The sequence below is a fragment of the Larus michahellis genome, chromosome 5, assembly GCF_964199755.1.
Source record: "Larus michahellis chromosome 5, bLarMic1.1, whole genome shotgun sequence".
Taxonomy (NCBI): domain Eukaryota; kingdom Metazoa; phylum Chordata; class Aves; order Charadriiformes; family Laridae; genus Larus; species Larus michahellis.
In genome coordinates this window covers 9,778,359-9,802,221 of record NC_133900.1, presented here as the reverse complement: position 1 = coordinate 9,802,221, position 23,863 = coordinate 9,778,359, and the positions used below count along the sequence as shown (strand labels likewise).

The following is a 23,863-nucleotide window of genomic DNA, read 5'->3' as shown; positions in this document are numbered from 1 at the left end:
CGGGAGGCAAAGCGCCAGTGATTCAACCACCAGTCAACCCAGGCCACACAAAAAATGCACGTGGCATGAAAAATTAAGCATTCTGGGTCTGTGCTGTTATCCTACTAGTTCCAATATGGTGGCGCAATTTGGAAAACGTGGCCTAGCGAGTGGCTCTGCAGTTTTCTTTATACAGACAAGGGAGATGAAAGCCCGCTTTGTAATATAACAGTTGAAACAACCAAACCTGTCTACGGTGGTTTGTGTCGGATTATTCGTGGATTTTTTCCTTCCTTTTAATAAGACTAAACCACGCCGCCAAGAGAGACAATGTATCGTTAATTAAATCAACGGTTAAAATAATCTAGGAATGTAGAAGGAGCTTTATGAAGATTTTTTGCAGTGGACTTATTATGGGACCAGTATTCTGTTCTTATAGAGGACATGGCAGATGGGAGGAAGTGGACGCTTACTGTCTAAGAAGAGAAATAGGGCCATGTGTCGCTATTCCTGCTAGTCAGATACATTATTATTTTTTTCTCTTGGCCAACGCACACTATCAAAACACTAAAGCATCCTGACGTGAGGTAAGAGAGGGGGATAAATAGGGCGGGGGTGAGACGTGCAATGTATTAAAGAAAGAAATTATGCAGAAGTTCACCTGCTGTTGTCATGATCAAGACATGGAGAAGAGCATCTGCAACAGAATAGATGATGTAACATCAAAAAAGAAAAGAAAGGGGAAAAAAAAGAATGAGTTAAATGAAATACAGAAATATTGGAAAAATGAAACAGATTTCTAAATTAAACACATGAACGTATATATGCGTATCCATTACACGTGAGAAGGTAGGAGTGAGTATGGAAAATAAGGCCTACGAACACGTCCTTGGTTACAAATGGTCACTACGGCAGTAAAGCTGCAGTGACCTTCTGTCTCTACGTACGTTCTCAAACTCGAAGTCAGATACCTACAAAGTACAGTTAGTCTCTGAGTAAATCCTTCAGAACCAGATTAGGGGAAAGGCTGCTCGGTTTACGTATCCACACCTACACTTTGGACCACAGCATATCAAAGGGTAAGGTATCTAAGGCGATTCCAGCCAGTGTTTCTCATAACGCAATACATCGTTACTTTCTTTTCTTCCCGTTTCCTATCAATACGTTCTGTCCTCCTCTATCTTCCCTTTCAACATGTTTCTTGTCCTCCTTTCGTTCTGCGCTACAGAACGACAAATTTCAAATGTTCAGTTTGACCCGTTTAGGCTCTTGGTAATGCCTCACACGGCCAGTTAGTTAGTTTTCTGATGTCGCTTTTTATTATATATATCTCCGTTGCCATTTTCTTCCACCGACATGAACAGCCATTTTTTCTTAATGAAAAATGCCTGCTTTTCTTTTTTTTTTTTTTTTTTCCTTATTGCAACTTCCCGAGTAAAGGTCATTAAGGCGACAGTAGAATTTGAAATCATTTCAGCTTTCAGATTTTAGAAATGACTATCAGCTGGTGGCTGCCAGGTCCTGTTTCCATTAACTATTTCCAGGAAATTAATCTCACATTGGGGAAAACAGCATCATGGATTCAAAAGACAACACTCGAAAACGTATTTTCTTTACCTTGTTAGCAAGGATCCAGCCTCCTTTTTTGCAGACATGCAGCTAAGAATGATAATTCATGTTATTTGTCACGGTTCGACTTGCCCCCTCCCTCATCCTTCTCAGTCTTTCATTGATGGAAGCAACAACTTCCAGAAAGGTAAAATCACTGATAATATCCCAACTGGTGCATTTTATCAGATACAAGTACTGATACACGTGGATTGTTTATTAGTCAAATAGGGATGTCTTAATCAAATTATATAAACGAAGTCACTGCCTTTCATTAAAAAGTTTTACTGGGAGCATGTCAGAGCTGGGAAAGCCGCAGAGCTGCTACACGTCTTGCTCTAGAACACAAAAGCGAGTTAATATCACAGCATGAACCCCAAGCTCCTTCCTCCCAGTGCCACACTAGGCCAGATTCGCCTCTCTTCTCATCTACCACACCTTTACGTATTTGTCAGCAAAATTCTTAGAAATATCATCTCTCCAACTAAATCGTAGAATTTTTTTCACTGTACCACCATAACCCAGGTAGGAAAACAACATGATTTTGCGCCCGATTTCTACTCTAAAATCTCACGGTCGCCCTTCTCTTTACCATTCACACTTCACTACTGGGGGTGATAAGAAGACATAAGAATATGATACCGTCACGCAACGTCTAAACGCTGCACGTGAAATCTCTCAGTACAGGGGTTGTTTTTTTGCCTTCCAACTTCATGAAAATATGTGTGTTCTTCCACAATAGGCTATGGTGAGATACGAGATTAAAACTGTGAAACGCATTTGCATTTATGCAGGCATTTGTTCTGTCTCTCCTAACGCTTCAGCAGGAAATTACACATAACATCCCCTAATATTACCTAATTATTTTCTCGCTTTCGAAACGGCTGCCAAAGACCCTGGCCAAACACCCTGCTTTTCTTTCCTTCCCGATGAAATTCCCAATCTACTGGAACAACAGTTCCATTTAAATTTTAAACGGCCGGTTAAAACACTTTCTCCTTCTGAAATTTCCAACATAGAGAAGTTTTGGTTAGTTACGCAAAGGCTGAAATATATGCCTGAGAAATTCCACACCAAGGGAAGAGTTCTCTCTGCATTTATCCTTTTGCTTGAGGGCGGCTTCACTGTGACCCACGGAAACGCTTCCCTACAACGGGGGATCAGTGAGAACCCAACAACAGTCTGGGGTTAGCCGCTCAAGTAGTACAGGGAGGGAACGGTGTCATTTTTATTTTTTTTTCCCCCCAGATGGCACAGAATACAACACTAAAACCATCTGTGCCAAATAAATTACCGCCCAACAGTTTGCTGACGTCTTACTTTATAAAACACGGTCTGAATTCAAGACGTTTCCAGCGTCTTGGGCAAAACCAAGGCCATACCCTTGCTTAAAAGCCACTAACGCTGTTTATATGGGATTCCTTTTCAAACACTGAGCGTTTTCTTTCATCCCAGATGTATTCTACGGTACTTCTACAATTGCTTCACTTTTAAAACAAGGATTTACAAGCGAAACTCTTACTAGGCAATGCATTTTCCTAGGAAAAGAGATTTAAACAAGATGCAGCCCAACAGTTTATGATAACTTAATGGCTCGGACAAATCTAAGCAAGATAAAAACGCGAAGTGGTGTACAGTCTTCTCCAAAGGTTGAGGAAGCGTTATTGTAGGTTTCTTTATTACAAGATTTAGTGGCAGGTTGGTCGGTATGTATAAAAGGAAGAACATAATTTGTGTCGTGTTAGATGTCACTACTTCACACAAGGCTGCAGGGAGCGTTGCTCCTCTTAAAATCACATATTCTTATCCTACCGCTAGCAGCCTGGTCATCCAAAAAGACCTAAGTATGGCTCGTATTTTTCGAAAGAAAGCCACAAAATGATTGCGCATCCAAGAATCCAATGCCACTCTTCTAGAAAGTGCTTAGGTCATCCTCTGCAATCACTGGGAAGACCTACCTTTCTGAAAGTGAAAAGTAATGCATCCTTTGGAAAAAGTCTGTGAACTATTTCGGGTTAGAATAAGCCGCCAAAGCATATTTCAAAGCTTCCAGACTGACAGATATCTAAACGCATACCTACTGTACACATTAAGTATTTTCATTTAATGTGGGAATTTTAGAGCTCAAGAAAAGCAAATCCAAGCAACGCCGGCCGCAGCCAAATATCCTGCTGCCGGCTAACAAACAAACTTCTCCTATGTGTCACAAACCCAGGCAATTTGCAACGGCACTTATGACAATATTGGTCCTCTTCTAGACCGGGGCTGCCTGTTGTTCCAAATGGGACTCCAGTGCTATTTTTTGAAAGATAGGGACTACAAGATTGTTGCCAACTCGCTTGAGATTAACCAAAAAGAGTCAGTTGTGAGAATACAGGAACATAGTGGCCAATTCTGTGTAAAGCACGTGATGCTTAGGTGGCTTGTCTATTACACGGTTCACGTAATTTAAACCCCCGGGTTTCTTTTTTTTTTTAAAGTAATCATCACAAATACCTGAACTACTTCACCAGCACCGGGAGAACTCACCATCCGGAGCGATGAGGCCCCTGGTCTCAGTCATCGCTAACTTTAAAAAGGCACCGCATGTATTTCTCTGTAAAATTCACACAAACGCATGTGTCTGTGTGTCAATTCTCTCGTTCGTTCCTCTTGAACTCGACCGAAAGCTCACTGCCGCGCAGTGATTTCAGCGGATAGTCTCGGTACCCCGGCTTGCTCGACTCTCAGAGCTTGAGAGACTGTAACAATTTACGTTATGGAACTGCTCTAGGAGGCAATGAATTAAAATATAACTCCTAGTTACGCATTAGCTGAAGCTGCTGCCGCTGCAGGTATTCTGTTTGTCTTTTTTTTTAGGATAACGTTAAGTGATACACTCACCCTGAATGAATAGGGCTGGAAGAAAGAGCCACATTGTCCAAGTTTTCAGGGCCCCAGCTCAAGCGATATGAATTCCTTTCAGCTTCTTTGGCCAGAGTTGTTACCTTGGTAAGCAAAAACCCCTCCTTTTTACTACAATAAAATCAATTAATCAACCAAACAATAACAAGATGTATTTTGCATAGTAGTGCTTAAAGCATTTAACTTTTCTTTTAAAAGAAAACAAAGGAGTAATAACAGCATTAAAATATTAGAAACCCCTTACTGTAACATCTTGTGCTTGCTCAAAGGAATCGTCTGTTAGTGGTCGCAGTGAAATGAATGCTGTGATTTACCAAAGTGGCATTTCCTATATCTTTTTTTTGTGAACGACAAGCACACTTCGGGATAGCATCTTGGAGAACAATGGCCCTGAGTTCATTAGATCACCTGAATATTTAGCCCAATGCCTGTTAGAATCATTCAAAAATCAGGTAAAATGGAGAACAGCATAAAGACAGTCCCCGTACTACGTTCACGCAGATCATCTATTTGTTTTGGCATAGAGTTCACTGCTGCACTGCGTAACATGCCATTAAATCTCATGGAAAATCAGAGGGGTTTATATTAAAACAAACGAAGCAGCATACACGACGTGGTGTCCTTGCAACCTAAACCGTAACCTTTTTACATTTCTGCGTTTATCCCCCCCGCTAAGTGAACTCAGGAGAATTTGCTTACCTGCTGGCTGGGGATGACAACCGTGTCGTCGATCATGGCACTGTCCCTCAGGTAGGAGGCATGGCTCAAGGTGTGGGACCTGTCGGAACTGAAGGACCGCAGGCTGGGGGGTTGGTAGGATGCCATAGCAAGATACCGGCAGTACAGATGATGTTGTAAAGGTGTCATGATAGATCGAGTGGGAGAACGAAAAAAGCGTGCTATTAGCAATATGATGCAGCTTCCAGGGGGAGTAGATAATAGTCACGGGGGGAAAAAAACAGAGCTTTACAAATGCGCGTTACGCTACCTTTCTGACCACGGGCCACAAAGTCTTTTGACTGACTTGTTCGCTTCAAACTGCAGAACCTAGAGATTAATCTAGATGATAGTTTATTTTATGCCGGCAAATACTTTGTACTTGGCTTTGTGGCACGATAATTTCCTTACAGCAAAGAGCACGGATTTCTTTTAAGTAAAGCTCTTTGGAGAAGTTCTCTCTCCTGACACGCCAACACAGGCAAACCACGACGGAAAATCTGAATGCGACCCCCTGAAATGACTCTTTCTGAAGCTTCGTTACGATCTGCCTTCTCCCCTTAAAACTGGAAATCAGTAAGCTTGGTGTCTCGTCCCCTGGAAGGTACACGCAGCAAGGTGAATTGTGGCCAGCCGCAAGCTCCCGTGTGACACAAAACTCTTCCTCTGTCTGCCAACAGCACCTTTAGAGAGCGGCAGCCCCAACGCGAGCAGCGTTTGCTCCGTAAGTACACACAGCTCTACAGAAAACCGGTTGCTGTAGCAATGAGAGAAGCAAGGCGGTAAATAAGCTGCTTCCAAGCACCGGCTCAGAACGCGGCTGCAGTATCCACTAGCAAAAAGCAGGAAAAAAAAAAAAAAAAAAAAAAAGGACAAATAAGACACCACAGAAGGACGTACTGAGGTAAATGGGGGTCCTGCTACCAAATAGCACCAGTTTCGTCCTTTAAATGTTTGCTAGCAGCGACGTTACAATAGCGATTTTTAAAAACGGATCAACCTTCAGCTGCTGTAGGTGTACTCTGGGATGTTGTTCCGCACCTTGAGGAATACAGCACAGGGGACTGAAGGAAGCGGTTCTGTTTCCATGGCTTACACATCCATGAGTGGTACTCCTAATGACTAACACGCTGGCTCAGAACAATAGGCCGTTTATCTAGCTACACGGATTTTTGAGGGATAATTCATTTTCAGCAGTTGGCAATAAAAAAAAAGTCGTGCGCACGTTATGGACAGGAGATTCAAGTGCTTTAAATGCAGATCTTATTGGAAATCGTATTTTACCATCTCCTTCAGACCATTCAGCCTTCTTTAATGGTAGTTACATGCCCTCAATGATTTTCTGGATCCATTTTTATAAGCAAATGGTTATCTAACTTTTAGCAGAAACGTACGACATTGAAGAATAATCAACGCTATTGACCATCAACTTATACCGATGGCCTATTTAGCATATTAGATGGATTGTACAAAACTGGAAGCAAAGATAGCTATTACACAAGTACCAGCCTTAGGAAAGTCTTGAGGAAAAAAAACCAAGCCAAGCATAAATAATCTCTCTTCCATGTCATGAAATGTCTTTCACCCAGACAAGTGGAAGAGGTGAGACATGTAAGGCTGGCAGTATTGGAATTATGCGTTTCTGGAATAAAATTCTGATTCCATTCAAACCACCAACAAAATTTCTACGGGGACAGTAGTTCGCCCTAACTCCCTGCCTATATAATTTCAGAAAAAAATTTATGAAATTATGAAAGGGAACCTTGACTGAAAAGTATTTTGGTTAAACATTTTAGTGTGAATTGGGTAGGCGGAGTACACCTTGCTTGCTCGTAACGAGAGTAGGCCAGCGAACGGTTGTTCTGTGGTTGAAAAATAAGCCTCAGTAGCAGCCCCCATTTGCCATCATTATCCTTTAATTCACTTCAACGCTCGACACTTTCGGAACGGCTTTGCTGCGCCATGCAATGCTGGTAAGAGGGTCGCCATCCAAGTTGTAGGTTCTGCTATTCAGCTCACGTCGTGTCCTGGATAAATACTGCCTGAAAGGAAGCCTGTACTAGATTTGCCTGGTTAGCTGTATGGTGATTTTCTCCACGTTCTCCTCCAAGTACCCACCGCTACCAGCAGCTCAGTACATAGCCACTGCGTAGCACCTGTATATAAGCTCCAGTAAATATCCAATACATTGAGGCTATGGGCTTTATCTACAGGCAAGGTATGCACGAGCATGACCGAGGCCCGCAGGAAATCAGAAGTTTAAACTTCCTACCAAACTTAATTTCAAAACTAGTGTTCAGATGACACTGGACTCCTTCTGTGAGCTGCACCAGCTAAACAAAGAGCAAATCAGTAGTTATAAGGTCTGTGCTTCTGAGACTTAGAAGTAATGGTACTGACTGAAACGCCAGTCCAGTTACAGAAGCGTAGGGACAATTGTTTACTACTCCAGTCTTCAGGAATCCTGTTAAAAAACACCCCAAACCTAAATCACAGAGGCAAAACTAGTTTCTAAATACAGATTCTTTCCAAATCTGGCTGATAAATCTTAAGCCAGAGGGGTTGTGGGGTCAACAGAGACTGAACTGTGGAACCCAGGAACACTACAAAGCTCCTGAACATAAAAGTGTGCCTTCCCCACGGTGGGTATTGCACAGGCACGTATCACCCACATCTTCTAAGCCCTGATATAAAGCCCAGGTGATATCCAGAAAATAAGAGGGGCATACTCAGACCAAGTTTCTAATACGGATGACCTGGAGACCATCCCGGTCACACCCACATCCACTTGCCAGTCTAGACAGAGCTCTAGCAATCCCTAGTTCCGCTGAGTGTATCTCTTGTTGCGGGAAGTATATGTTGTTTCAGAAGCTGGGAAAACAACCTGGCATCATCGAAAACTGTATAAATCAGCCTTGAAAATGTTTCTCTACTCAAAGAGTGAAAGCCATCCTCACACCTGTCATAGACCAGAAAGGTGGAAGGGGCTTCCAATGAAATGGAGTCTTTTCAAACACTGGTGATCCGATATGGCCCGAATCAGTTCTGGCTCTCACCATCCAGAGGGAGAATCCAGCTAGCGTCGTCCATTCTCTTTATTTTTTATTCTACCACCGTTTCTCCACATGGAGAAGGAAAATGGCTGACCTTCCCAGGGCATGGTGACAGGAGGACACCCACCCGCTGTTGCGATCTAGTACAACTTCCCCGATCCTTGCTAACTCTTATCTGTGCGGGAATCGGGGACGTTTCTGTGGGACAGTGGCTCCGTCATACCACGACCTTTCCAGACAGAGAGTACTCTCGGATGAGCGTTCACCACTACGTATCGTACCCATTTGAGACTACAACTATCTCCAACAGCAGCGGCGTCCGTTTGGTTCTCCAAATTAACTTTCCGGCGTACAGCAGGCCTCCAAAATGGATGAAGAGAGATGGGTGCCATAAAAGGATACAGGAGACAACATGTTGTCATGCTATGGAATACCTACCTGGGCATGGTGCTAATGAAAGCATATGGAAAAGAATGAAGGGGAGAGAGAAATAAAATAAATAGGGAAGATGGTTACAAAAGAAAAAGGCATGTTTTTAAATCAAATTGTTTAATGCGTAAGATTACGTGAGTCTAGACTGCTAATACTATTTTGCTTTACTGAATTTCTTGAAAAAACCCAGGTCAGTGTAACACAATGAAAATCACGTTAAAGCAAAAGCAAAGTAAATTAAGCGGTCTCCGTGAAAATTCTTACAACCGGTAACCTCACAGTGACAGAAAGTGAGACCACGGAGCTAGTAAGATGTACTTTTTTCCTTCGTTCTTTCTCCCTTTGTAATTTTGCTTCATTTCAATGTAATCGTGCTTGATACAGGACAGGAAGTAATTTTCACACAACACAAAATAAAACACATAATTACATGCCAGTGAAAAATCTACTGAAATCCACTGACAGCATTTAAAAGCTAAAATACTCTAAATGGGAGCAGAAACCGTCTGACGCAATCGTTTCCATACATCTTGAAATTAAAAAAAAATACAAGAATCTTTGTCACCATTGAAAGCGCATGAGAAAAGGTTGGGATTTTTAAGAATTCTGATGTAGTTCGTAAACATCCTCTGAGACTTAAAAAGCCACAGAGTCACTTTGTTTGCAGTGGATTCACTGAAGCTGTCTAAAAACCAACAAAGACTGCAAAGCTTCTGAGACCTGAATGAGGAGGGATTTACACATGCTGTGAGGCAAACCCAACTGTTTCCTGACATCTTTCGTTCCGGGAGCAATTCAAAGCCTACTCAAGTCAACGGAATGGATCCTTACTGATTTCACCCAGCCTCGGAAACGCTGCCAGAATAACAATCAAGGCTGGAAAAGGAGGTAGCTTAAAAATTCCTTCTGTTGCCAACATCTCAACTTTTTTTTTTCTTCTTCTTCTTCTTTTTTCCCCCCTTTAGCAAACCCTAGCTCTAAAGGCAGTAAGTCTGGAGACACTGCTGTTTTACGCTAGGCGCTGTCATTTTCAAACAGGAACGCCCGGGTAGCCTATTCCGAACTCGAACCGTGGGCGTTAATCTGCCAGTCTGAGTCTACGCTTACGCTCACTAGTAAAGGCTCTCGTTTTGAAAAAGGATCGCTGTACTTTTTGTAGACCATTCTCTAAAATAAAATATTCTCTAAAACAAAAATAAAATACAAATTAAAGCTACAGCCATTATTATTATGTCACAATTACATCCAGCCTTAAGTTCAACTTGTTAGATATAAGCAAATCAGCCAGCTGTCTGGACTGAACACATTTTTTCCAATTTTATTTATTTTTTTTTTATTTACAACATAAATACTGTGCTGTGCCAGAAGAAGGAAATGATTCTCTTTCCTGCTAATTCAACCATGGCGAAACAGAAAGAGTCAATGCGCTTGCTAGCAATATACTTGCTGCCAACCCAACGCAGAATGACCGAGGCCATTGCTCCTTCCCTTATATCTATAGCCAAACTACTCCCAAAAGTCAGCTCAATTAGTGCTAAAACGCCGTGTCCAACTACCCGCCCACCCCCTGACTCATGTCAGGAGGAGATGGGGATGAGTCATGAGCCCTTTCCCCAGCCAGCCAGACTCTTCTTCCTTTGCCTGACCACAAAGGCAATAAAGCAAGCTACGCCTTTTCAAGAACCAAAAAAAAAAAAGAATCACAAACAAATTCTTCACTAGACTCTGCATACAGCTTTAGTGCCAAACGTATTTATTTCTGGACTGGTCAGGAAATATTCCTTCCGACCACACCTTTCTCTGACAAAGTGACGACTGCCACAGTGACATACCCAACGAAGAAATGTTGACGAGTGCATCCCATGTCTCCCTTGAGTTAAAGACCCCGAGAAAGGGATTTCAAACATTTATAACAAAACGCGTGCGGAATTATCGTAAGAAAAGATAGGCGTCCAGGCAAATACCTGTCAGATCGTCCTCCTTCCAAGCTGTACCTTAGGTAGTTCATACCATCTAAGAACTGGCTGCTCGGTAAAGAGTCATCTCCTAGTTCTCTGAGGTCTTCTGGCCTAAGGTACTCTCCTCCATCTCCTGTCATTGTGTCATCACCTTGAAACCAACCACAGAAGGGACAGAGATAAGCATACACGCACAGGTTTGATTTCAGTTACAGGCTGGGATCAAACAGCTGCATGGCACAATAAACGGGAAGGCATTTTCCACTCAGGAAACACTGCAAACCGCAAGCAATTAATGTATTTAAGGAAATCGGCACATCAAGCAGGATTTAAAACAAAAAAGAAAATAATAAAATTGAAAGCAAGGTGATTAATCAACTAGATTTAATCTAATTTTTGCTGTGGCACATACTGGTAAAGGGCAAATCTCTTTCCTACTCTCTAAAGCATGGTCTCTCTCTTCCTTTCTCCATTTTTGCTCTCCGGTCACAGCTCTATTGTAAGCTATAGGGACAGTTTATGATCAAATACAACCACTGACTTGACTGTAAGCTATGTGTTTTCAGCTGAAAAGGGGTTTTCTGTGGCCTTATGCCTGATATTTGCAAATCCAAATTTAAACTCTCCATTGTCCAAACTCCACAGCATATGAGGCTGTCTCGCCCATGTTCCAACACCCTTCTGCGATCACCCAAAAAATTCCTACTTCTAAATCACAGCAATACCCAGAAACGGGAAACAAGCTCACATGCATAGACGGTAATGATCATTAATCAGAAAAGTGATTCATAATGAATCAAAGCCTAAATGATCATTGGCTGCTGACATAGTAACCTTATTGCGTATCCTGTGACTAACAGGGTTTAATTTTCTTTTTTTTTAGGTCCAAAATTATTTTCCCCAGGAAATTCCGCCTCTATGAAGTCACAGTTTGCTTTTCCCCAGCAGACTTAACCAAACAGATTACAGTGCCAAGCAACGTGGAGATGTTGCTTTTCATTCCCATTTGCGACACGCTTTCTCTCCACGGTTTCCGCCTGGAGACTTCGGTCCCTTTCCCGATGGTTCATTACTACTCGCTGAGCCTGGCAGAGCCTTGGGGTGGCCCACAGAACCGCGCACCATGACCCTGGGCCACCGATAACCTTCAAACCTTCTCATTTTCTAAGCTGCACGGGCAAAAGTCAAGAACGTGAAGCTCAGTGACACGAAGGAGACTGCAAGCGTTATAGAGGAACAGTCTTCAGGGGCTACACGTTCCAGCTGCAGTAATTCACCCCCATCTGCTGAAACATGATGGATGGTAAAGGTTAGGTAAGCCGTATCCATGCCGTTTCAAACAGAATTCATTTGGGCATCAGGACAGTTGCCACTTGTGGCATTCAAAGGCCACTTGTGTCATTTAAAGCCTTAATAAAGCAAAATCGCAAAACCCAGTTATGGTAACCACTGCTATTTCTGGTAGAGCATCTTCCCCTGAACCCTGCAAACTGTTGGTACGACAAGCCACAGGAGGGGAAGGAAGAAATCTTGGTATTCGTTTTCATGAAAGAAATCAAGCTAGTTTTTCTAGCTTGATGTTTCAGCTAATAGGTAAATAATTTAGAATTCGTCATCTAAAAAACTAAGTAACCTTTGGGGTTTTAAAAATATTTTTCGTATACAGAAATATTGTATGTAAAAATGAGGCCTAAATCTTTTTGGTGTAACAACAAAAGCTCTTGAGAATCCCATCTGCCCACATGAAGAGGGAGAAACCGGGCACAGTTTCACAGAAAACAATAAAATGCATTTAATCATTGCATGTTTCCCGTCTCCCGACAGATGATGCCTCCTGTTTCCTGGGAATGTCACATTATAAAGCACGGGGCTTAGTGAAAACTTGGAAGATGTTAAGGCAATGCTGTTAATCAAACAGCAAAAGGAATTTCAAGTTATATTTCCGATAAACTTATAATCACGCCAGACATTCCATCTATAACAGAAACAAAGGCAAAATCTTCACCACCTCCATCATGCCCACATCCTTTAAAAAAAAAGTAAAAATATCCCAAACTCTGCTCTTATTTCCGCTTTGGCGTCTCATCTAAGAGTTGTCAATAACGGGCCTAAGCAACGCTAGTTTTATGCGATGTGAACATCTGCGAACAGTAGTGAGACCATCCGTGAATGCCTCCCAATGTCTTCAGGACATCCATGTGTTGATAACCCAGCGTATTTGCCAGCATACCAGTCTTGAGTGAGTGAACTGGAAGTTAAAGTCACTCCCCGCCAACCCCTTGTGCCCTTCCATCTTCCCTTAATGCGATGAACTCCCCAAAACAAGTCGTACCTCCTAATGTAAAAAGGGGAAAAAATATATGTATTTCAGTCTAAATGATTGGGTAGCAACGTAACGGTTCATAAGACTGTGGTTACCTGAGAGTCTTACGGGGCAATTCCACATAGGCAAAGGGAATTATTCTGAGCCCGTGTAACAAGCACTCATTCACCCTGCCGGTAATATTGCGTTGTCATTAAAAAGATCTAACGGTTACATTCCCGAGTCTCAGTCAACTCAAACATGTTATCTGTTGAGAAGAAATTACGTATTTGGCTGACCACGAGCTTCTTTACAGGGCAAATCTTACCAGACGGTAGTTTTGTGGCGGTACGAGAAATAATCCTCTTTAGTGACGCTACAAACGATTCATCTGTCATCACATTCCCCATCAAATTAACGACGGGAATGTTTTCATCACTGTGACAAAAACAGCCCTTGACATTGATGCTCCGTGATTTGCAGTGGGCATCTATGAACTTACCGATGGATTTTGATTTATCTTGGTGATTTATCTTCTATTTACTTGAAAAAATACCTTCCTTTCTTCCACGATCCCAACAGCCTTTCAGAGGTGTACTCGACAGGGGAAAACACACTACAAAACACGGGGTGACCTTGCGCTGTGCCCCAGTCAAAGCATTCCTGTCCAGCCTTGGCCTCATGGCTGCTACTGCCCATCTCTCAAACACCTCTTAAGAAATTTTGTCCAAATCCGTGTTTTTGAATAACGTCATCTTCTTTAGGGCAGGTTTGAAAGGACATAAAATGCACTCGAAGGGAAGTAACAAGCACCTGGAGCCTCTTGAAAGAAACGCTGAGTGTTTACTGGTGAAGACACTCGAACAAGAAGTAAAAAAATAAATAAATAAAAAAATTAAATCCCCAAACCTAGGAATCTCTTTTTACTTAAAGAAAAAAGTGGTCAACAGCTAAGTCCCTGCGCTTGCTGCTGCTATTATTTTTGCTTTGCAGAGGGCAAATGATTTCAATACGATGGGTTGCTTTTCCAGAGCATAACACACAAAGCGGGACGGTCCCACCGCACTGGTTAGTCCATTCATCTGCTTCCAGTGGCCAAACTAACGCCCTGGAACAAGATGTAAGACCCCTCAAAAGCATGTATTTTGTACCGATTTGCAACACTTGGGCTTCTTTCTTTTCTCCTCAGAAAGGGGATAGGAAAAAAACCCAAAGGAGAGCGCTTGAAGGCAAGAAGATGGATACAAAGGGTGGGACTGGCCGGGGCCAGGTTGCAGGGACAGCGTAAGTTTAAGCAGGTTCCAGGCATGTTACTCGGAAAAAATGAGAAGGAGATATGGACCCGTTAGAAAAGGCGCTAAACATTTCTATGAGGTGTTGGCCACCTACAAAAACTATTAAATCAAGCAGCCTCTTCTGCAAAAACGGTGACCCGGCACTTTGGATCCAAGAGAGGGAAAGAAAGGATGAAAATGGAACAGAGAGGAGAAAAAGAGCGACAGTAAACCTACGAATCGGAATGGCAAAATTCAATAAACTTTAAGATACAAATACTATGCTTAAGACAAGGAAGGCCTGATACAGAAACTCATAATGGGCCCGTAAAAACCGCATCGATGGTTGTTAGTAACTTTACACAAAGTTTTAGATCTTTGCCACAACCAAGCCAACCAAAGGCACATCTATTTTAAGCAGCGAGGAGCGGCGCAGAGATTCTTGGGCTGGTGAATCCGTACGTTCCAGACTGCAGAGCGATCCAGAAGCAGTAGAGCTACGGTGATGCAACCAAGCTCTCTCGCAGCTGGGGACTCTTAGCCATGCCCGAGCGGGCATCCCCCCACAATTCTGCACCACCAGGAGAAACACGGGTGGCACCACCTGGAAGAACTTCTCCACCTTGCTCTTTCGTGCTGTGCAGGCGCTCCGGAAAAACCCGATGGCTAGTTCTCGCTGACTCACAAGACCCTGAACCTTTAAGACACCGCTGCCACAGAAACGGAATTAAAACAGCAGCCTGGGCAGCATTCCATGGTGCTCCACGAGGCTCTGATGGAGCCTCACACCACCACGAAGCAAGAAGCACGCCCTAGAGCCTACGAGGAGCTGCCACTTCCAGTGATGGTGCAGTTAGTTGGGCAAAAAATGGCCAACGCATGACTGGGAACCTTCCTTACAATCTTTTAAAATGCAGCTGCCTGGAGTTTCTCCGATTTGCCGAGGCTGGGGAGCAGGAGTTAACTCCGTTGCCAGTCGCTGCCAAAGCCACGCTGAACTGTTTTCAAAGTCTCCATTAAAAGAGAGAAAACCAAGCGACTTGCAAAAATACACAAGTAATTGACTTTTTGCTCAAGTCAGCAATATTCATATGATGACCCTTACTGCTCTGCTCCTCTTTTGGTTTGGTTTGTTTTGGTTTTTTTTTACATTTTATGCTGACCACTTACCATTTCTGTGTATCGTGAACCCGTAATATCCAAATATAGCAATGGATCTCAATTGCTAATTTCTAAGACAGCTCTTAGCAGGAAGGGAAGCACCTGGGAAGATTGGACCGGCCGTAAATATTCGCTTTACTCTAAGCGAGTGGTACAGAGAAAACGAAAAGCTAATTTTGCTGCTGCTGATTTCACGTGTTTGAACACAGGCTTGGAGCATTATAAATCACTGGCCGGACTGCCGAGAGGAACAGGCCGCATGCTGAGACCACATATCTGCTCCTTCAGCGGCACTTCGGCCCAACACGCAGGATTTTACCAAACCATGGAAACCGGAGACCCGCACCGATGCTGCTGCACTTCCCTTCTTGGTTTTCTTAAATTCTACAAAAGGGATTGCCATGTCCTACCTATAACACTGATTAAATCACGCAACAATCATGAACTTGGGGCTTCGAGCCCCAAACCGTGCTTTAAATGCAAAGTAACATTTAGAAGGTAGTAGCTTTGAAGCACCAGCCACGTGCCATTCTCAGCTCAGCAAATCGGTACTGCTGGCTCCCAGGAGAAGTGTTTCATTAACGTTTCTAAAACAGACAAGCTTCCCCCTTCCCTGAAATTAATTGTCCCCTGATATCAGGGAGCTACGCAAATGTTTGATGGAGAAAGCGGTTTGAGAATTTCCACCGCACCGCTCTGGGTATGCATCGCCAGAGTCAACGCCTTTAGGGCAGCCCCAACAAAGGCGGCTCCCACCACTCCTGTAGGTCTCCCGCTACACCAGGGAAGTGCAAAATACAATTGCTGTAGGAAAAATTGCTCTGGAATTGTTTCTAACACAGCATAGAGAAAATATAGTCAAGAGTTTAAACAAAACAAGAAAAAAAAAAAAAAGAGGGCTGTGATAGAAACTGCTAGAAATTGCTTTTAATAGATGTTTTTAAAGCCAGATACAGTTACGTGAGTTTGCCAAAATTATTGTTTTCTCTGCAGTGCGCAGATACGTCTACAGCTCCCCACATAAGTGCTGCTCCTCAAAAGCAACAGATGGAGAAGGGACAGCTACGGCAAGCACGTATTTTTTTATGGAGTATGTAAGTCCTGAAGCATCTTTAAAGGAACGTCTAATGCAGAGTTTCTCTGACACTTTCCTTGGACACCTTCACTTCCCTAAAGTCAATCCTGTATTTAATGCTCCCCCAAGTAGAAGTTTCCCTGAATTACGGTTTTGCTAATGCTTTAAAATTGCTTTATTTTTAGCCAGTCGGGAAAGCAGAGTTTCATGTACGGCTTCATATATAGATACAGGACTTAAGATGAATCAGCACGTCAGCTATCCGCAACTCAATGCAGCACTTGCTGAACGACAGAAGGTGAAGCAAATGAGAACGCTGCTTTCTTCTCATGGAAGAGGAAGATTCCCCCTAAATCCCGTGCCTTCAAAGGAGAACGCTGCTTTCGTCTCATGGAAGAGGAAGATTCCCCCTAAATCCCATGCGTTCAAAGGAGAACGCTGCTTTCTTCTCATGGAAGAGGAAGATCCCCCCTAAATCCTGTGCCTTCAAAGGAGAACGCTGCTTTCTTCTCACAGAAGAGGAAGATTCCCCCTAAATCCCGTGCGTTCAAAGGAGAATGCTGCTTTCTTCTCACGGAAGAGGAAAATTCCCCCTAAACCGGGTAAATATTTCCCATGCAACAGGAAATTTCCTCACAATATGGAACACGTTGGGCAGTAAGGAAGGAAAGCCTGGTCTAGTACAGATTATCTACGACTCCCAACAAACCCGCTGGCCAAGACTCCGCATGCACTGACGTGAAAGGAGTGGAAGGGGGCGGGGGGGGGGAAGTCTTTTCCTTCTTCCCGAGGATACGGAGTATTTACTCATTTTGCCCTCGTGAAATTCACGCGGCAATTACCGCTTCTTTTATGTCGCGCTTTTAAAAATATTTGTAAAACCTCACGCGCTGACACACAAGCCATCCTTCAGAGCCATGTCGTTCCAGGGAACAGCAGCCCGAGAGGCCTTGCTGCCCGCGGGTGGGTAACGCTCCTCTGCCTTGGCAGAGCTCGCTTCGACCACAAAATATCTCTAAGTTCTGTCAGCAGCCATAAAATCTTTAGCTACTTAAGGTCAATGTAAACGTACAAGCAACCGTTTTTTATCCATCGCGAGTGGGAATAATGGTCAGTAGCTTTAAAGACAGATTGAGATCGGACGGACACGACCAGTCAAAAATACACGGTGCCTCACCTTCTGCTTCAGCCTTTCTATTCCCTTCCTCCTGCCAGCAAAAGTCGTCTGGCCGAAAAACAACTTGTCGGAGCAAACAGAGAGACTAATTTTCAGACAGATCAGTTCTCTGGGCTGCTTCACCACAGGGTGAAACGCTTGTGCTGACGTACTGGAGGATGTGGGAACGTGTGGTTAGAGCTAGGAGAACTTCTTGCAGCAGCCAGAACTTAAGTCTCAAAGAGACGGTGAAACCGGAGCTTTTGAAAATTGAGAGAGCAGGAGATGAGGAGGCCCAAAGAGACACAAAGGAGAGCTCTTCCACAACCTATTTTACTGGTTGGCCTCGTATCCTCTATACAGGGCACCACACTTACTGTACTGGCTCAGACGGGCGTCACAAAGATAAGCCATTGGCAGCTCGTACAGCTCTCGCGCCACAAAAATAACGCGTGGAATGGGCAGAGGAGCAGCAACATGCTCCTCAACGCAATATTAACACAGGGGAGAATACACTAAAAAGGTTCCTGGCTTTTCTAGATCTTCCTGTGTGTCTACGCTGACTCAGCCCTAACAGAAACATCTGCTTGTGCTTAAGGTCACTAATTCTGCAGATGTCACTGAAATGCGTTTCGCAAGATGCTTTGCTCTAATTGCCCTTCACCGCTCTAAGGATCCCTCAGGTGCAAATTGTTTCGTTTGTGGCAACAGCTTTAAAGGAACGAAGCTTTTTAGCAATACCGAACGGCTAAGCCAGACGCAGTGCTAAAAACGCACCGTTTTTTTAGCGCAAGTCCATCCACGCCAAGCATTTCTGCTGGCACGGACGCGTGTTTCGGAAGCCACATCCCAGCCAGGCCTGCGGGAATCTGTAGCATAATCCCCAGCCTTATGGAGAAGCACGTCTCAATCTTTTTTGCAAGATCAGGCCATCACCTCCTGAACAGGGACTTTATTACATCCGGGCATGGCGCTGAGCAAGTAACGATGGACGATTACCCTTACGTAGTCTTCCTGGTAGACTATGGTACAAACAGAGACTAAGTAGCGGTAACACACACGTGCACGTGCGTATTTCCGCGGCGTATGAATAAACTGCTTCATAAAACTGTGCTGACACATCTTTGGCCCTGACGGTCACAAAGCAGGGAAGATGTATTAGTGCCACAGAATACCTGCTACGCGTAGGACCATGGAACAGGCTTACAGCAGATGAAGCAGGATTTTTCTAGAATCGTGTTTTTGCTAGCCTATGAGGTAGCCTTTTTTTTCCCACTTTTTCCTTGATCCTTGCACAAAAGCTTACGAACCCAATTTCACCTAGGCTGCTATTGGCGCGGGTGTTTCTCTTTCCCTGACAACGCACACCTGCTTCTGTGCTTAACTCTGATACTGATCACCTCAAAACCAGTAATCCAATTTGGAAAAAAAAAAAAAAAATATGCAATTTTAAATACAAAATATAATCTGGTTCTGTTCAAAGGAAAGATTTTTTTTTTTTTACAGGTGCAGCAAGCGGTAAGGAATTCTGAATAATAATACAATTGCTAGGCATAAAAATGCTGTATGAAAATTAAAGAAGAATTAGTGGGACGGTCAGTCCGGCCAAAATATTTTAAAATAGGCCACGCAGAGCAGGACTTGACATACCAAGCCGAGCTATTTGATAGATTATACGGTCCTTTATTTTATACTGCTAAGACTGGGTGTTGCACTTCAATTTGTTTTAGGGATATGAATATTACATTATTAACGTAACAGCATACAATCATGCAGTATCACCGCTTCCCAGGCAAAATGCAAAATGCTTGTCACCAGTGATGAACGAGCTCCACGACGGGACCCGTAACACTTATTCGCTCAAGTACTCTTCACGTGTTCACCTTTATAATTACATACTTACAGCCGGCAGGTTTAATTTATTTCAGAACACCTTACGTCACTTTAAAGCGGCTAAGAACACAACACGACACAAACCTTATTGCTGGCCTCTTCCAAAGACTACACCATCACTAAAAGGTTCATCCCCTTCCATTAAAAAAGTCCTGCAGTCTTCCCGCCCCCAGCTATTTTAAGTTCCTGTAACAAGTACTACCATCCACGTCAGGAATTTTCACAACATCCTGACTCGTTTCGCCTGTAGAAACGGCTTTTACGAGGACAACGGTGTTTGAAGCGTGAGCGACCTGCCGGGCACCCTGCAGCAGGGTGACTGGCCTGGAGCAGCCGTGTGCCGTGCCCGCATCGCGCCTGCTGGCCGACGACAAACAGGGGGTGTCGGATGGTAAGAGGAAGCAGAGAATGTTAATTCAAAGCACCGGAGAGCATTAGTCATGCTGCACGGCCACAGTTAAGTTCTGCCAACCTATTCAAGATACAAGTAATAAATCTCAGATTTTTTCTGGCTTCCCTTCTTCCTCCCACCTTTCAAGAAACACACGCCCGGTCACGCTTCCAAAGTAACGAAAAGGAGCAGTGTTAGGCACCCAGATTAAGCAAATTCACGTTGCTTCAACACAAAAAAAAAAAAAAAAAAAGAGAAAAAGCAAACCGAGTTAAACAAAAAGAGAAAGTTTGTAAGTCTTACTCCACGAGCTGCTGCTAACAGCACCTGTGCCATTATATGCTTCACCATCGCTGAAGCGTTCGTCATCAGAGTGCTTAAAGGCTGTACAACATACAAATTGGTTTGAGAAAAAGAAACGCTCTGTATTAAGCCTCTAGAAGCAGAAAGACAGCTGAGGCTTCGTGAATTTGAAGATGGTTAAACGGTACTTCGAAAGACTGGGAGAAAACAAAGCGATCATAAGGCTACAAGCAATTTAAGGGCCATTTGTCACAATAATTACACAAGCAGTCGAACGTTTTGCAAACCGAGAAAATGTAGCAAAAACATGCCCGAGAGAAATAATTTCACGGAGCATGATGCGGCAGAAAATAATTTCTTTTGAATCATACTTGTTTGCTTTCGCTTGCAGCTTTGCAAGAATTAAATAAATAAATTAATTAATAAAAAAAAAACCAACCCAAAACAAAAAGGAAAAAAGCAGCGTCTGGAGCCTAAACGTCATATTTTCTCAAGAGCGTAACTCATTTATCAGCATAAATCCCATTTCGAAAAGTAATACAAGCAGTTCAGGAACATAAATGCCATTAACTTCCAGCACCATTCAGAACCACAAGCGCATTTGTGGGTTTTTTTTTTGTAAAAGAAAAAAAAAAACAACCATCCCTCTTAACCTGTGTTCCTAAATCCCTAGGATTTTTTGGAAATTAGTCACCCTACAAATTATTTGCAGGAGATAATAACACCCGTAAAACGGCATACGTAAGATACTGTAATATTAACACTGCCAAGAGTAAAAAGGAACTTTGAAAACTCTTGCCAACGTTGCGTGTATTTATCAGATGCCGCTGCCATTAAAAGTGGCAACAAGTCCTTTGTAAACTTTCAGAAAGGGATGTTTCTAAGCTATTTCCCTAATTCTGGGCTGTATAAAACTGCAGTATTTTATCAGTCCCTCCGGAAGTTCACAGATTTGTCTTGGGACTCAGCCACGCCGTCTGCCTCCCGGCTGTACGTACAATAGGCTCTGAAACCAAAGTGCCGAACTCACTGGCGCGTCGCGACTGTACGTCAGGCCGTATCTACCCGCGATTCCTCTGCGCCAAAAGCTCCCTCAAGGGAACGGCCTTCCTCACCTTCCGCCTTATGCATCTCCTTACGCAAATGTTTCCCATCAGGCGGAACTCCCAGATGTATGGATCTGAAATAGGTGGCCTTGATCCAAAACATGCACGGCTCGAATTCCTCTCGATGGGAGGAGGGTCGCGCCCAGCTTTGGGACAGCTCTACATTTAAATTTTAAAATCTGAAGTGGGGAAAATGCTCTTATTCGTTGATCTGGTTCAGATAAGCTTTTCCTGAAAAGGATGTAGGGGTCCGGGATTTGGCTTTGGGTGAACTTTTGGCATCTTCATTCAAATGCCGTAATGACTACCTCGTTGAAAAAAGGCCATTAGGCAGAACTTCGTTTCAAGCACTGCAAAAAAAGGATGTCCAAGTACTTAAGCAGCTCCCTTGAGCCTGTATGACTGGTTCCGCGAGCGATATGGGATAGGAACTTAGCAAAGTTGCTCACCTTCTTCATCCGAAACATCCAGCACCTCGGTCATTGTCTCAGGGACATTTAGCTTGTGCTTCTCTGTTACGGTCTGCAGAGACAGAATCATCAATCGTCCGGTTAAACACCAAAAGTAGCAGCAATGTTGACAGCAGCATATTTTCAACAGTAACAGCAGTGGGATCTGCTGAGACATTTTACAACGCGTTTTCCCCTTCCCCCAGCTTTAGCTTTCGTCTTTACTCCAGAAGCTCCTATTCTCAGTGCTGTATAAGGTAACATTTACTCTGGCAGAAAAGTACAGAAAAATAAAGATAATGAGCTGGTCAGAGGAAGAAATGAAAAGGAAAGAAAGCTCTCTGCAAATTTATTTATAAATGGTGCATGTAGAACAATTCAGCTCAATGTTTCCAAGATGGTTTTTAAATGAATTAGGTAATGTCTACAGAAGAGCTTCAGAAAGCTCTATGTGGCATATGGAAATTATTAAATCGTAAAGCATTTGGAAATGAAGTTATGAATGATGCGAAATTTTTCAGCTTAAAAAAAAAAAGATGTGAAGGATTTACACAGGCCGCTTGAAACATTTCTCCCCCCCCTCCAAAAAAAGTGACTACACTGCATATTAATGATATCCTTTTCATAAATCGTGTATAGTCCCCTAAATCTTGTATATACCCGGGGGGGGCGGGGGGGGGAAGTTATTTGAAGATTCTGATATATATAAAAGCTTAAAATATTGCGATCCAAGGCAAGCGTGGATCAAGGTCCGCTGGGAGGACGCTCTTTCAGTGTGAGAGCACAGAGAAGGCGAACACGGGAGGATTTTGGGAACAGAAGATGTTCAGGGGCGCCGAATCAGGAACGGGGACATCCTTTTAGCATCGAGATACGCACTGGAGAAGGAGACGAAGAACATAACGAAAGAAACTGTAGGAAGCGCCAAGGTGTGAAAAAAGCTGCCTGCAGGAAGCTCTTCGGTGTGTTACGATATAGGAGACGAAATGCCAAGGACTTAAAATATGAGCAGTGATCCGAAAGGCATCAGTCACAAGAGAAAAATCAGCGTTTCCCTGACTCCACCCAGACCTGCTGCCAGTCAGCCGAACTGGGGCATCCACACATCGCCCAGTAAGGTACGTAGGAGCCGATGTGCCCCCCCCCAGCACGGAGGGGAATGGCAGGAGGCCGTGAAACTCCCACCGCGGCAGAGCTTCGCTCCCTACGGTGGATGGTGTCTACCAAGGATAAATCAACGTGGATGGTATCTACCAAGGATAAATCAACGTCACATGCAGAAGTAGTGACAGAGCACACAATCTGCGGGACAATTAACGTCAGGGAAATCCCGAGGCCCTGATGCCACGCGCTTTTGGGAAAACGCCCATCGATATCAAGCAGTGGAGACAAAAATTGTTGCACAAAACGTACTAGGTATTTTCCGGTTCTGTTTTATACTTCTTTAGTTCTAACAAAGATAGCATTCTTGATTATTATAAGACACTGCAATTTTATAAATACCAAAGTCGCCAACAGCGTGATACTTTGGAAATTTGTTTTAAAAGTCTGCTTCACGTTTTTGAAGTACATTTAACTGTGACGGACGTTTTCAATTCACCCTCCTGAGGTACCGGGAAAGAGCGATGCCCTTTGCTTCAAATGGCAATCCCAATTAGGCGGCCTTAAATTCACTCTTACCCGTGATTCAAGGCAATTAATTCTTTCCGTCGCAGTGGTTTTCATATTGAAAATTAGTTTATATTCACCGAACGTCTGACTTCCCCCTCCCCGGCATTCCCAGGGCTTTCCTCGGATAGAAATGTCAACGGTGACAAAGCCAGCGATGACAGATGGGGAGGACGCCATCGTTCAGGTGATGTTGGCCTCGTCTCCTCAACAATACAGCAGTAAGTTAACAAATACACCATAATTTTAAAAAACCCTAAAATTTAACACACTGGGCTAAAGAAATAAACCCAGGTAAAGGGGGCTGTATGTATTTTAAGTGAAGCGGAAAGCGCTGTATGTGGGTATGCTATTTATCATGGTATCAATTTATTTATAAATCAGGCCTTTACAGGCCCCTGCGTAACACCGATGTGGTCTCTGACTAAGACTCT

The 23,863-nt window shown here is 43.4% G+C and overlaps 1 protein-coding gene across 16 annotated transcripts in view; it reads right to left on the bottom strand.

Moving 5' to 3' along the window:
* The window catches only part of ANK2 (ankyrin 2), a 334,684-nt gene that overhangs the window by 54,269 nt on the left and 256,552 nt on the right, over positions 1-23,863 (bottom strand). For 6 of the 16 annotated variants that reach the window (XM_074588630.1, XM_074588633.1, XM_074588636.1 and 3 more), the window contains 6 exons: positions 21,762-21,834; positions 20,207-20,287; positions 10,658-10,802; positions 5,191-5,293; positions 4,471-4,574; positions 641-676 (listed from right to left, as the gene is read on the bottom strand). In XM_074588630.1, coding sequence (XP_074444731.1) covers positions 641-676; positions 4,471-4,574; positions 5,191-5,293; positions 10,658-10,802; positions 20,207-20,287; positions 21,762-21,834 — 542 coding nt within the window. Of the gene's footprint in view, positions 1-640; positions 677-1,596; positions 1,639-4,470; positions 4,575-5,190; positions 5,294-10,657; positions 10,803-20,206; positions 20,288-21,761; positions 21,835-23,863 lie in introns of all 16 variants that reach the window. The other 10 variants (XM_074588637.1, XM_074588639.1, XM_074588629.1 and 7 more) reach the window with 4 other exon arrangements.